The 14,968-nt window shown below is 46.5% G+C and overlaps 1 protein-coding gene across 2 annotated transcripts; it reads right to left on the bottom strand.

Annotated features, from left to right (window-relative positions):
• Positions 1-396: 396 nt before the first annotated feature.
• Positions 397-14,095, bottom strand: cand2 (cullin-associated and neddylation-dissociated 2 (putative); the record flags this gene model as incomplete). 2 transcript variants are annotated; one of them, XM_080545844.1, is made up of 15 exons in its annotated part: positions 397-621; positions 1,040-1,147; positions 1,340-1,504; positions 2,537-2,706; positions 3,363-3,458; positions 3,750-5,273; positions 6,421-6,562; positions 7,140-7,432; positions 7,693-7,838; positions 8,025-8,130; positions 8,441-8,700; positions 10,090-10,213; positions 12,157-12,311; positions 13,241-13,384; positions 14,028-14,095. In XM_080545844.1, the coding sequence occupies 15 exons, from the start codon at positions 14,093-14,095 to the stop codon at positions 397-399; spliced, it is 3,726 nt and encodes a 1,241-aa protein (XP_080401970.1). The 2 variants fall into 2 exon arrangements, with proteins under 2 accessions (XP_080401970.1, XP_080401971.1); XM_080545845.1 differs by having other exon boundaries at positions 7,140-7,426.
• Between the last annotated feature and the right edge of the window lie 873 nt (positions 14,096-14,968).

Genomic DNA, 14,968 nt, shown 5'->3' with positions numbered 1-14,968 from the left:
GAATACCACTGGCTTTAAAAAAGTCCTTTTATTGACACCTGAAGGGCTGAAAGGCATGTCTTAACTGCTGGCTGTGGGTCCGAGCCTCACCTCAGATCCAGTCACAGAACTTTGACTCTCCCTTTGACATGATGACACGCTATCCAAGGGAAACCCTAGTTGTGTGCGTAGATCTCGGGTTGGGACAGGGCCCCCTGGACGTTAAGGCAGAAGAGGTGACTTCACACTGGCATCGTGGCTCTCTGTTGGCCATTGACTGCTGGTGGTTTAACTCGTGTCCATGGACTCTACCGGGCTTGAGAGAGGTGGTTTAACTTGTGTCCATGGACTCTACCAGGCTTGAGAGAGGTGGTTTAACTTGTGTCCATGGACTCTACCAAGCTTGAGAGAGGTGGTTTAACTCGTGTCCATGGACTCTACCGGGCTCGAGAGTGTGTCCCCTTGGATGCTCTCGAAGATGGACGCCATCTCGGCGTTGGTGCGTATCTGGTTGGCGAAGTCGGCCATGGCGGGGCTCTTCTCCACCTCGCTGATGGCCAGCAGCGCCGCCACCGCCCGCATCGCCGACCGCCGCAGCTCCTCCTGCTTCTCAAACTCCTGCTTCACCGACCCCGCCTTCACCTGCGACGGGAGGGCAGGTGGTTAGTAAACGTCTTTGATAAACGGTGTGTGGGAACTGAGTTTGTCAGGTGCGCTGGTGATGCAGTGTTTGTTTGTTGTGACATAAAGCTTCACCAAAAGGATGACTTTTTTCTATAACCCTTTTTACTCATCTTTGCCAATAATTGTATATACTCGATTGACAGGTATTTTATTGATCCCCCAGGGGAAATAACAGTGTTGCAGCTACCAGCGATGCATAATCAACACAAAGGACAAGTGCAAACACGTAACGAGGTACACAAACACAAAGTCTAACAGTATAACAGGCTGAGCAGTGGATGAATAACTGATCTACGGTGTTATAAGTTAAACATGTTGGAGTATTGAATGGTTGATATGTATATGTGTGTGTGTGTGTGTGTGTGGCAGTGCTGACCTTGGTGGTGCAGGTAGCTCTGAGAGGCTCCACCAGCCTGTCCAACCTCTGGAGCACCGCGCTGGGACACAGAGACGACAGCCTGGCCAGCATGATGAACGTCAGCATCTGACCCACCGGGCAACATCCAAAACACACACTCAATAACTGATATCGAAACCAAAAGTAATAATCAATGTTAAAAAATATATATATATAAGTTAAAAAATCAACGATTCAAGATTGATATTTTTCCTGCATGTGTTTGGTTGCTGTACAGATATAGGGTATAGGTGTGTCGTCACGTTGCGGTGTTCTCACTCTGATGTCATAGTGGTCTTTAAGCCCCTCCTCCACGTGGCTGAGGAAGGTGAGGATGTCCAGGCGGTCCAGGCAGCTGTCCAGCAGCGTGTACATGCACTCGAACGCCGCCTTCCTCACGTCCAGACCGTCGTCCACCGTGTGCTTGAACGGACCCATCTCCACCTGACAGAGAGGACAGTTACAATACAATGATCAGAGGCGCTTAGGTGGCGTAGCGGGTTAAGCGCTGACCATGTAACCGCAGGGTCCCCGGTTTGATTCCGGCCGGGGACATATCCTGCATGTCATCCCTCCTCTCTCTCTCTCACCCATCCTTCCTGTCTAAATCTTCACTGAAACTGTCAATAAAAATGAAAAATATCTTTCATAAGATCAATAAAATACATCTACAAGACTACGGTACTGTTGAATTGTTTTTGTGTTACAATATTGCTATTTATGTTTACTGTTACACATCTTCACAGTGCTATAAAATAATACTGCTTGATATCCTGTATACTTGTTGATTTGTGGAGGGGAGGCTGGTGGAGGTGGACATCGGAGGACGGGCTCATTGTAATGGATTACAATGTGCCGGTTCTCCTATTTCTGCCTCCAGCAGCCTGCCATTGTCTAGAATACGTCCATGTTAACACCAACCTGAGAAGTGTACACAGTAGTTCAACTATCAGCTTAACTGCATGTTGCAGTAGCTTGGTGCTAGTTACATTAAATTAAAACCCTAGTAGTTAACTACTTTTTGCCATGTAGTGGTGTAGTAAGCTACTGTCACTACTAGCCCTAACCCTAACCCATTGTTCCAAAAGAAAACAAAAGAACTGTGAAATGCAACTATTATTCCAGCCCTAGAACTTCAGTTTCCCCACTATCTCTCTTCTCTTGCTGCCTCCCGTCTCCCCACTTTACTCGACCTTTTCCTCTCCCAGTGATTTCAGTTACAGGCTTCCTGTCACATGGACTGGTCATCTCTCAGTAACTGACTGTCATGTGTTGGATAAGGTAGTTTCTATGTAGTGAACAACTTTTTCAAATGAGCTTTTGACAAACTGTATTTCACTCAACGGCAGCGTTATTGTCTTTTCTTGTAGAGTAATTGATCATCTAGATAAATACATTTTCAGAGTAGCTTCCCCAACACTGAGTGATCTTCTCAGTGATCTCCACAGTGACACAGAGACAAAGTGTCAGGCCTACCTCTCTGATAAGCTCCCTCCTGATCTGGGTCTCGTTGTACAGGTGAGGCAAGACAGATCCCAGGAGGTCCCGGATCAGAGAGGGCTTGTTGTGGGCGGCCGAGTTGAACATCACCAAGGCAACGCGCCTCACGTTGAGGTCCTTGTCCTGCATCATCTTCAGGAAGTCACCTGACAAGAGAAAGTGGACATGTGACCTGTTGTCTGAGACTATTATTAAACAGAAGGCCAGGGGTTAAAATGATCATTCAGTTATTTTCCGACACTACAATGACTTTCCAGCCAGTGTGTGTGTGTGTGTGTTCATGGCCGTGGTTTTGAAAATCAGCTAATTCAAAAACATTGATTTTATCCAAAATGACATCATAGGGGGTCATTTCCTTTTGTTGTATTGTCTTGATGACAGAACGTATAAAACCACAGTTTTCACATAACTGAGTTCACATGCTGTAGATAATGAATGTGATGTTAAAAATGTATGAAGTGTCCCTTTAAGCCTACTCCTAGACTAAAGCCAGAAGAACTGGACACGTGACCTGAGTGTGTCTGTGACTATATTAAACAATGAAGGGCCAAGTGTACAGTCCTCGATTAAGCTGCCTACTCCTAGGCCCAACCGTCTTCAATGGAGAGTCTCCTCTGAAAGTGGAGTAATCTGTGTCTGGAAGCCCTACAGTTTGTATTGATTTAAAACACTACTATTCTACATACCCTGGGGAGCCTGGTGGAGGTAGAAATCAGAGGACAGGCTCATTGTAACGGAATGGAATCAGGAGGAATGGTATCAACCTCTGAATTCTACCTGCACCAGCCTCCCCTGCACTTACCTATGCATCCTTTGAGGAGCGCGTCTATGGGGACGGGTTGGTCCACGATGGTGAACTTGACAGCTGTGACCGCGGTGCTGCGGGCCAGAGGAGAACCTGAGAACACGCCAGAGGGTGTAAATGTGTTGGCCTTTCCCTCAGAGACACTAGTGGTTCTCCGTGTTTTGAAGCCATACGGTGTTTGTTTACAAAGTAAAACAACCCTATATTTTCATTCTGATGGGGTAAGACAGTTGATCTAAGCTAACGTGACATTTATACGCTATATTCTTCAACAATCAATGGTTATAGCATCGTTCATTTAAAAGTAAACAAATTGATCTACCAATCCCAGACTGCCCCTTTAACCCTAAGGCCTTCTGACATGGCGTGTTCTGTGTGTCTGACCTGAGGACAGTTGCTGCTTGAGCCTGGGCAGGAGCTGGTCGGGGTTGACCATGGTCAGCTTCCCCAGACACTCGGCCACCACGTTCCTCGTCCCCTCCTCGGCGCACTCGCAGTTCCTAAAGAGCAGGTCCCAGACGCCCTCCAGGTGGGCCAGCAGGCTCTGGGCCGAGCAGGCGCTGATCACCTCCTTCAGCGAGTTCAGCAGCAGGTACTGCCTCTTCGGCTGGCTGCCGATCTCTTTCAGCATGAAGGGCAGGTACTCCTCCAGGTTCCCCACGCAGATGTTCCCCAGGGCGCACGACGCGGCCGACTTCACGTCCTCGTTGGGGGAGAGGAAGGCCTCCAGGATGACCGTCTTCAGCTCCTTCTGGCCCCCCAGGTTGATGGTCCGGCCCACCTCCCCCAAGCACAGGAAGGACAGGATCCTCACCGGCTCGGAAGCCTTGGGGTTCTTCACCTCCTGGATGAAGCCGGAGACCATCCCGGAGGCCTCTTTAGGGCAGACGGAGGAGAGAGCGGCCACACACTTGGCCACGGAGTAGTACGACTGTCTGTGGATGGGCGCGGCTTCGGAAGTCTTGGCGTGGAAGGGGCCGGTGAGAGCCTTCAGGAGGTCGTTGTACCCCATGTTGCTGGCCTTGGTGGCCATGAGGGCTTGGAAGAACTCTAGAATGGCGCAGAGGGCACCTCCCTGCAGGAGCGGGGAGTGGACCAGAGAGAGGACCCCCGGTAGGACCGACGCCCCGATCTTAGACACGGAGGAAGGGCAGGCTTTGGTCACGCAGGTCAGCAAGGCGACGGCCACCTGGGATATGTGCATGTCGCTCTCCTCGATCAGGGCGGGCAGCTCTGTCAGTACGGCGTCCACCAGGGGAGGCTTCAGGGCGTCGCTGTAGTGGGTCACGATGGCGTTGAGGGCGGTCAAGGCGCTCAGCTTCAGGGCGCGCTGGTTCTTCCTCAGGAACGAGGCCAGGATGGGGACGCCCTCGGGCAGGACCGGGCGCAGGTCGATCTTGAGGGGGGAGGAGGCGACGAGGGTCAGGGTCTTCACGGCCGACAGCCTGGTGATCTCGTTCTTCAGCCTCTCCAGGAAGGTCAGCAGGGTCGGCTGGAGGTCGCCACCCAGCTGGTCCCCTAGGTGAGCCACGATGTGACCCATGCAGGAAATGGCCCTCTCTTTTACTTCCTGGTCGATGTCGGCCGCCTTCAGCCTCCTCAGGGTGCCCGCGAACACGTCCTTCACGTAGGGCTTGGCGTCGAACGGGGCGGCGGCGGCGGTGGCGGAGGACGGAAGGTTGTCCAACGGACGCATGATCTTGACCATCTGCTGGGTGACCAGGAGCGCCTCCGAGGTGATTTTGTAGAAGGGGTCCTCGACACACTGGACCACGGGGGGGAGGATGACCTTCATGTGGGGGTGGAACACCTCGGGGGCGTGGCTGCACAGCAGGACCGAGAGGAAGGACAGGGCGTCGATTTTCATGTTGGATGAGGTGGACTTGTCTGTCAGGGAGTAGATGATGCCTAGAGGAGAGAGAGACCAGCGTTAGGACTACTATCATTAGCCTCATAGCATAATTGACCAAAAGTCATATTTTGGCCAAATTGAGATATCTGCCTTACTCTACTCTCCTAACACTGCTGAGTCACTGTGCATTATTGCCTACTATGCCATCAACCGAATGCTTGTTACATTCCAAAATCACTATCTGCCCAAGTCATCTCTTAGACATTTTAGGCATCTTAGGCATTTTTGACACTACATACAAAGATGGCTCTGCTGACCACAAGTGAAGCATGACTTAGGCAATTATGCTATGAGGCTAAGGCTATGTATGAATGCTTTTATTAGTTTGTTTATGAAAATCTCATTGTTGCTAATCTTCCAAGTTAACGACTTCTACGTAGTGATGTGTAATGTTATTCCTGTATAACTGTGGGGTTAGGAAGTGGAGTAAGTACAATCTTCTGCCTAAAACCCCTCAGTACAAGGGCCTACAACAGCCAGCTAGACTACTCCCCTACTCTCCACATGTGCAATGCATGCAAATTGAATCATTGGGCCAATTCCACTGTTGACATCAACGCAAGATCTCGAGTTAGGATCCCACCCCTTTGTGTCTGACTAGAGGAGAAACAAAAAACAGACTGTACTGTTTGTGTATTACAGGGTTTCCCCCACATTATGAAACATCAAATTCAAGCACCTTTCAAGGACTTTCAAGACTCAATTCCCTCAAATTCAAGGACCCACCACGGCATAGTTTGAGACAGATCTAGATGAGAATGTACAGTATATAATAGGAACTATCCGCTCACAGACGACAATTAAAAAGAGAGGCTTGAATGTGTCAACAATAGATGGTCTCTTGCCTTCTCTACCACAGCACAGCAAAACAATATATTGTGAAATATGTGTAAAGTTAAGCAATACAGAGACTTGTTTACTAGTTGACGAGTAAACATTTTTAGAGAGAGAGAGAGAGAGAGAGAGAGAGAGAGAGGGGAATTCAAGCACTTTCAATGGCCGATGTCTATTTTCTAAAAACTTTTAGAAAGAGACCTTGATTTTTTGGGGTCAAACTCACAAACTTTCAAGGATTTCAAGGACCCGTGGGAACCCTGGTATTAGAAGTGGGGGTCATGTGACTGGTTGGTTATGTGACTGTACCAGGGATGAGGGCGGGGATGTGTTCGCCCAGTGCCCCGGGCAGGACGTTGGCCAGCTCTGTCAGGAGGCAGAAGCAGCCCTGTCTGGACTTCATGCTCTTCTCCTTCAGCTGTCTGCGGAGAGCCTTCACCACCGCGGGGACCTGGGGAAGCAACCAATCAGGAAGATGCTCCATTGAGAGAGAGAGCTCTAATCTAAACACATCCAGGGGGGTATTATCAAGAATAAACCTGGATTTTCCTTTAGTGACGTTGGCGTGTGTTGATATTTCGTTTTCTTTGTAACCTGTGTTACTATTCCAATGTGTTATGGCCCATGGCCATACAGTATGTCTTGTAATACTCAGATGTATTTCAGATGTGCTTGATTTAATTTGGCGCTTGCACTTTTGGAGCTGTTGCATTTGATGATAATATGAATATTATTAATAACAACAGCAACAACAGCAACAACAACAACAATAATAATAATAATAATAAATACATTGAATTTGTTATGAACTTTTCATTGAAAAACAATCGCAAAGTACTATAGTGAGTGTTTGTTCCGTTGTTACAAGAAAACTGAATCAAATGCAGCTCAAATATTTGAAAAAGTCTGCCTAACCCAGGTCTGGTTGTGATGTAGGACGACATCATTCCTCATTCCACTCCATGCATTACAATGAACCCGTCCTCCGATTTCTACGTCCGCCAGCCTCCCCTGGCATCCACACACACCTGCTTCTTGAGCAGGGTGATGGCGGGGTCTTCCTTGGCCCCGGCCTCTGGACCAATCACAGCACCCTGCAGGGGCCTGGTCTGTTTGAGTAACGCCACGAACGCCACGAAGATGTCCGTCTTGACGTTCTCCTCCCGCTCCTTGAAGCGGGCCAGCAGGGCGGGGGCCACGGAGCCGTACAGCGCCACCACCAGGTCTCTCCTGGTACTGATCACCGCCTCCAGACACTTCACTGAGGACCGCCTTACCTTCCAACTCATGTCGTCATCATCGCTGTACTCATCATCTGACTCTGTGGGGGCAGCACAACATCACAGACTGACACAGATATTGCTTGTATTATATTTGACCTGGGTATGTACATAATAGTGAAGTGTATATATTTTGTAATCAGGGCACCCTTGAAAAATAGACCGTGGTCCCCTGAATAAATAAATGGTAAAAATATCCCAAAAATTCAAAATGTAAAAATAATAAATAATAACAAAATATGGCAGGAGAGGGGTTTTCTAATTCTGTGGGTGAAAGACGATGGGTTAATCCTCGCATCACCTTGATCTTCCTCCTCCCCATCCTCCGTGTCCATGGACTCATCCTGGTCCTCGTCCACGTCGTAGTTGTAGTTGGGGTCATAGGTCATGTACTTCAGACACAGCTGCAGCAGCGTGGGGATGTGAGGGGAGGTCTCCTTAGGGCATCTTCCAAACACCAGAGAGGAGGGCGTGTTCAACTCTAAACAGTTACTGTATGTGTTTCAGTTGAGTCTTTACTGTACCAATGGGTAGATAACAATATGTGAATGATGTGAACAATACAAACACACATAACCTTTGTTTCTTGCCATCATTGTTAAGGAGAGAAGCGTTTCGTTAGAGAGATTTTACCTCCGGACGAAAGCTTCCAAGGCCTGGAAGCAATACTCCCTTAATTCATCGTCATCCACGTTGCAGAACTTCACCACCATGGGAATAATCTTCTCCAGATGTTCGCCTTGAACCAGGGCAGTCCAACAACAACACATGAGATTCATTAATTAGACTTGTATATTCACCAGCTCCACGCTGCCCTCTCCTGGACACACGTTCATACAGCGCGGCCACTACTTCAATCCTACAGAATCATGTTACTGTTCAATTCTTGCTTTTTTGCTTTTCTTTACATACTTCTTTTCTGTTTAGGGTTATCTAATGCACAAAAAAAGCAGTCATCCATATATTTATATCAAAACTTTTTTTTTAACTTTTTTTTTACAGAAATCAACCTCTCGGCCTGACGTAACGAAGCTGAACCCCGGCCTCACCTATGCGATGCCCCCCCTGCCTGCTGACGGTCGCCAGGCACTGGATGTAGGTCCGTGTGGCGGAGGTGTTCTGGGCCCCACGGGCGAGCTCCGTCAGGAGGTGCTCCGTGAGCTGCGTGAAGAGGCCCGTGCTGCAGCTGGGGACCAGGAGACCCAGGGCCATGATGGCCCGCTTCCTAACAGCCATCCTGGGGCTCGTCAGCTGGGGCAGCAGGCTGCTCAGGATGGAGGAGTGGAAGCTGATGAGGGTACCACTCAACCTGGGGAGAGGAGAGGAAGAGAAGGAGGAGGAGGAGGAGGAGGAGGAAGAGGAGGAGGAGGAGGAAGAGGAGAAGGAGGAAAGGGAGGAAGAGGAGAAGGAGGAGGAAGAGGAGGAGGAAAGGGAGGAAGAGGAGGAGGAAAGGGAGGAAGAGGAGAAGGAGGAGGAGGAGGAGGAGGAGGAGGAGGAGGAAAGGGAGGTAGAGGAGAAGGAGGAGGAGGAGGAGGAGGAAAGGGAGGAAGAGGAGAAGGAGGAAGAGGAGGAGGAGGAAAGGGAGGTAGAGGAGAAGGAGGAGGAGGAGGAAAGGGAGGAAGAGGAGAAGGAGGAAGAGGAGGAGGAGGAGGAAAGGGAGGAAGAGGAGGAGGAGGAGGAAGAGGAAAGGGAGGAAGAGGAGAAGGAGGAGGAAGAGGAGGAGGAAAGGGAGGAGGAGGAGGAAAGGGAGGTAGAGGAGGAGGAGGAGGAGGAGGAAAGGGAGGAAGAGGAGAAGGAGGAAGAGGAGGAGGAGGAAAGGGAGGTAGAGGAGAAGGAGGAGGAGGAGGAAGAGGAAAGGTAGGAAGAGGAGAAGGAGGAAGAGGAGGAGGAGGAGGAAGAGGAGGAGGAGGAAAGGGAGGAAGAGGAGGAGGAGGAGGAAGAGGAGGAGGAGGAAAGGAAGGAATAGGAGAAGAAGGAGGAGGAAGAGGAGGAGGAGGAAACAGAGGAAGAGGAGAAGGAGGAGGAAGAGGAGGAGGAGGAAAGGAAGGAATAGGAGAAGAAGGAGGAGGAAGAGGAAGAGGAGGAAAGGGAGGAAGAGGAGAAGGAGGAGGAGGAAGAGGAGGAGGAAAGGGAGGAAGAGGAGAAGGAGGAGGAAGAGGAGGAGGAGGAAAGGGAGGAAGAGGAGAAGGAGGAGGAAGAGGAGGAGGAGGAAAGGAAGGAATAGGAGAAGAAGGAGGAGGAAGAGGAGGAGGAGGAAAGGGAGGAAGAGGAGAAGGAGGAAAGGGAGGAAGAGGAGAAGGAGGAGGAGGAGAAGGAGGAGGAAGAGGAGGAGGAGGAAAGGGAGGAAGAGGAGGAGGAGGAAAGGGAGGAAGAGGAGGAGGAGGAAAGGGAGGAAGAGGAGAAGGAGGAAAGGGAGGAAGAGGAGAAGGAGGAGGAAGAGGAGGAGGAAAGGGAGGATGAGGAGAAGGAGGAGGAAGAGGAGCAGGAGGAAAGGGAGGAAGAGGAGAAGGAGGAGGAAGAGGAGAAGGAGGAGGAGGAGGAGGAGGAGGAAAGGGAGGAAGAGGAGAAGGAGGAAGAGGAGGAGCATGAGTCAAGTCAAGTCAGTTAAGGTGAAACTGAGTGATACGAGGTGGTGTGTATTATAAATAATATAAATAATATACAGATATAAATGATATTATAGAAATATAAAGGTCACCTTCCTAGCATGTCCGACAGGATGTCCAGAGCCTCGAGCTGGACAGACACGTCCTCCTGTTTCCCCATGGCTCCGATCAGCTGAGAGGTGATCCTCTTACACACGCTGGTGGTGAGGGTCAACCCTGGCACACAACAGACACATCGTGAGCTTAGAATGAGAAGGTTCTATCTCCGTTTAGGGTAGTTCAGAGATATTGAGCGTCAAAATGTTTACATTCCATTATGTTTTGTGAGAGGGAACCTTTGTATTTTATTAATTACTAACTCAAAAATGTCAACATTTAAAAAAATAACACCACACAGGCATTAATAAACCTAATGGATCAGATTTTGTAAAAAACTCAATTTTGACAAAAATGTAGATAGAACCTTATAATTCTAACGTCACGACATCCTGACACTGGGTATCACAGCACTCAGGGGGAGGCTCGTGGAGGTAGACATCAGAGGACATCATGTTAATGCATGGAACGGAATGACGAACGTGTTTGATAAAATTCCACGCATTACAATGAGCCCGTCCTCCGATGTCTACCTCCACCAGCCTCCCCTGGTGTAGTGTTAAGTAGATCAAGATAGAAATAGAAAGAAGTTCCTGTTCCCAGAGGGTAAAAGCCAACTCTGTTCAACTCGACTGTAATCACGATTCAACGACTGAGTTATTAAATGAAACATGTTAAATCAATGTTGTCACTGCCAGAGTCATTTCAGTGTTGCTACACAGACACAATGTCAATATGACAGAGTGGGACTCTGATGTACAGTCTACACTACAGTGGATGGGTTGGGTTAGATCAGGCAGGCAAAATGAAGGTTGCGATAGATAGAATATTATAATAATATAATAATACTAAATCAATATAAGATTAACAGATATGTATCTGGCTAGGCTCAGGCTAGGGATCTCTGGCATGGATGACACAGACGTATACTGTTCTACTGAGATCACATCCTCTGTATGGGTCTATATCTGGCCTTCTACTGCCCCCCAGCACTGCTTCCCCTGAAGACACCCGTTTTTTCGCCTTTGCTGTGTCCCCTAAAACTTCTATTGCCCACCCTGTACTGTTTCTCTGTTTCTCCAGTGTCTATATAATAATATATATTTTAAAAAGGTCTAGGTTTAGAAGATGGTGATAGAAGTAGATTTTTCCTTCTATCACAGAGACTGCCAATGGCCCCGGGCCTGAGCTGGATTACTCTTCCTGCTACGACTGGTGGATTGATGATTCACTTGCTGAGTCAAATGTATTGATTGTAAGTCGGTTAGGACTAAGGCGTCTGCTAAATGCCAAAAATGTCAATGTAAATGTTATGGCCTCTGGCAGGGATTAGTGTGGCCTATTAGAAGAGAGTGATGTCAATGACCTTCAAATAGCTCCATATTACTTCCTGGTTAAACGCCCTGGTTTACCCAATATACATTGGTATAATGTAAAATAACTATCGTTCAATTGTGTTGCTGGAGGGAATGTGAAGAAATCAGGGCTGATCATGCACGTGTTTTCTGGTCCTGCCCCTCTATTCAGACCTTTTAGAAGGAAGTAGCAGCAATAATATCAAAAACCCTGGGTGTTAGCATCAGTACAACATTTACATCCCTGATGGGCTAAGTAAAGATGATACCTACCTCCTAAAGATTTTGTAAAAAGTAAAAAGTAATTCGTTCATTAGAACAAATGACTCAAACCATAAGGCTCCAAAAAGAACTTGTGGCGCTCACTGATATGACAGAAAATGTCTCCTTCATTGGAACTCCTTCCACTCTTCCTTATAGAACCCTCTGCTAGGGAGACTCATCATGAGAGTGTGATTTCACCTCTGCTACAGAACAGATACTAATCACGGGAGGCTGGCAGAGGTAGAAATCGGAGGACGGCTTATTGTAATACACGGAATGGAATGAGGAACACTATCAAACACGTGACGCGTGGTATCAAATATATGTGTGTTTGAAACCATTACTCATTCCGTTTCATGCATTGCAATGAGACTGTCCTCCAGTTTCTACCTCTGCCAGCCTCCCCTAGTAGAGAGCCTTACCTCCCCTAGCAGAGAGCCTTACCTGCTGAGGTGGGAGGCAGCTCAGAGATGATGGTCTTCAGGCCCATGCTGGAGATGTCCCTCAGCTGCTCCCTGTCAGACAGCATGTTGGAGCACAGGGTGTCCACCATGGTCTCCACCTGGTACTCCTTCACCTTGCTCACCAGAGGACCCAAGCTGCACCAGGATAACAGGAGGAAACATCATATGGTTATTATTATTATATTATTAAATTATTATATTTATATTTAATGTAATAATATTTATATTTATTATTATAATATTATTATTATTATTAAAGCACTTTGAATTGCCCCTGTTGTATGAAATGTGCTATACAAATAAACTTGCCTTGCCTATTATTGTTAACTTGATATTGTTATAATTATTAGTATTATTATACTTATGTTATTGTTAACATTATATTATTATTATTATCATCATCATCGTTGTCATTATTATGAACATAATATTATGTTATTATTATAATGAGATGATCATAGATGTGAGAAAAATATCTTTAATACAACAATGACGATATTATGTTCACTGAAGACTGCATGAATAACAAGAATGGAATGTGACTAAAACTGCAGGTGCTAGATAACTCCCTTCACTCCCTTCTCTCCAAGGCTAAAGCGAAAGAGTTATGCTCTGTGTTATCTGTACCCACGTGATGTTGTACAAGGACTGAATGTTGAAACTATAAGATGAACCAACCCCATAGAGAGGTGGGCTTTGTACTTTGGAACCCTATGTTGACTGTAGAGAGACCCCTCTTGCAAGAGTTTAATAAACACTCTGAAATGATTGATAAAGACTCAGCCTCCATTGGTTATTAATTAACATAACAATAGAGCATCATCATTCAACGTAGGCCTTGCCATGGCACACTGAAGAGGCTCGGGGGGAGGCTGGTGGAGGTAGAAATCAGGAAGGCATCAACCTTACCCTTCCTGATTCCGTTCCATGCATTACAATGAGCCCGTCCTCTGATTTCTACCTCCATCAGCCTCCCCTGAGTGAATCCCAGTACTTCACAGAGACAACATGATAAACAGCGTGGTAGGCTACCACTTGACTGGCAGGTTCTGGTTGGGACTCACCATTTGACGGCCAGGTTCTGGACCTCTCCGTTCTTGTCCTCCAGCAGCGTTAGCAGCATGGTCACCACCTTCTTCTCGCTGTCTTCATCCAGCTTGATAGAGTCCTTCTGCAGCTCCATCATCAGGTCGTTGGTGGCCATGAAGCTGGAGGGCAGGAATCCAAAACGTAACCCAGATGACTGAATTCATTAATGCATGCACTATATCTTGTTTTATAGCATTTTCGCTTTTTAATTGGTCTAGTTTGTAATATTTGTGATATGTTATATGTGTATATGTTTGTGAATATGTTTTTCTGTTTTTGCACCTTCAGAAGAACCACTACAATTTCATTGTATAGGCAACTGTACAAGGACAAGGACAATAAAGTCTATTCTATTCTATTCTATTCTATTTTCATAATTTTTTGGGCTAATTTAACTTATGCCATTAACACGTCAGAAGTACTGTTAGCTTGTTATCAACCAACTTGTTATGACCCAATGCGCTTCACAGAGAGCAAAGAAAATAAAGCAACAACTAAGATGGATATTAATTAGTTATCAACTCTGACAGATAATGTCGAACCTCACATTTATTATCTATCTATCTATCTACTGTCCTAGTATAACAATCCGTTATTATGATTTACAGTGAAAGACACTTTATTTGATCACAATTAGAGAGCAGACAACTATTGTGGGCCTTGTGGCTGACACTGACAGTCGTGTTGACTAAATCATGGCACAATATTATGACTGTGTCATCCTAAACTCATAAACATGCAAAAGCACTTGGGCTTTCTTACCGAAAGTCTTTGTCAGTAGATGTCATTTTCTCCAACAGATTGGAGATATAGTAGGTTATATTCGACATCTTGATTTTTGTATAACTGTCACAGGTTATGGTTATGAAACAAATCTATAAAATAGAAAATAGTTAGAGGACTTCACACGGAGAACATGGCGAGAGAGAGTGGCAGGAGTGACGCTCCAGGGTCCCAGGACAAACCGGGAACATGACACTTGTAGGGTGCGATGATAAAAATAGGAATGAGCGACATTTATTGTGCTGTGGTCTACTGCCACCAGGTGGCGCCAACGCTCAAAGCAACGGAAATCGTGACGTTAGAATGATAAGGTTCTATCTCAATTTTTGTCCAAATGTTGTTTTTTACATAATCTGATCCATCAGGTGTTTATTAATGCCTGTGTGGTGTTATTTTTTAAAATGTTGACATTTCATAAAAATACAAAGGTTCCATCTCACAAAACATAATGGAATGTAAAAACGTTGATGCTCAATATCTCTGAACTGCCCTAAACGGAGATAGAACCTTCTCATTCTAAACGGAGATAGAACCTTCTCATTCTAAACGGAGATAGAACCTTCTAATTCTAAACGGAGATAGAACCTTCTCATTCTAAACGGAGATAGAACCTTCTCATTCTAAACGGAGATAGAACCTGATCATTCTAAACGGAGATAGAACCTTATCATTCTAAACGGAGATAGAACCTTGTCATTCTAAACGGAGATAGAACCTTATCATTCTAAACGGAGATATAACCTTCTCATTCTAAACGGAGATAGAACCTTATCATTCTAAACGGAGATAGAACCTTCTCATTCTAAACGGAGATAGAACCTTCTCATTCTAAACGGAGATAGAACCTTATCATTCTAAACGGAGATAGAACCTTATCATTCTAAACTCAAGAAATATTATTGCGCGGAACGTTTTTGCAC

Source organism: Nansenia antarctica (genome assembly GCF_963989245.1).
Source record: "Nansenia antarctica genome assembly, chromosome: 15".
NCBI classification, from domain to species: Eukaryota; Metazoa; Chordata; class Actinopteri; order Argentiniformes; family Microstomatidae; genus Nansenia; species Nansenia antarctica.
Note: the sequence above shows the minus strand (reverse complement) of the source record. Positions and strands in the feature narration are given on the sequence as shown.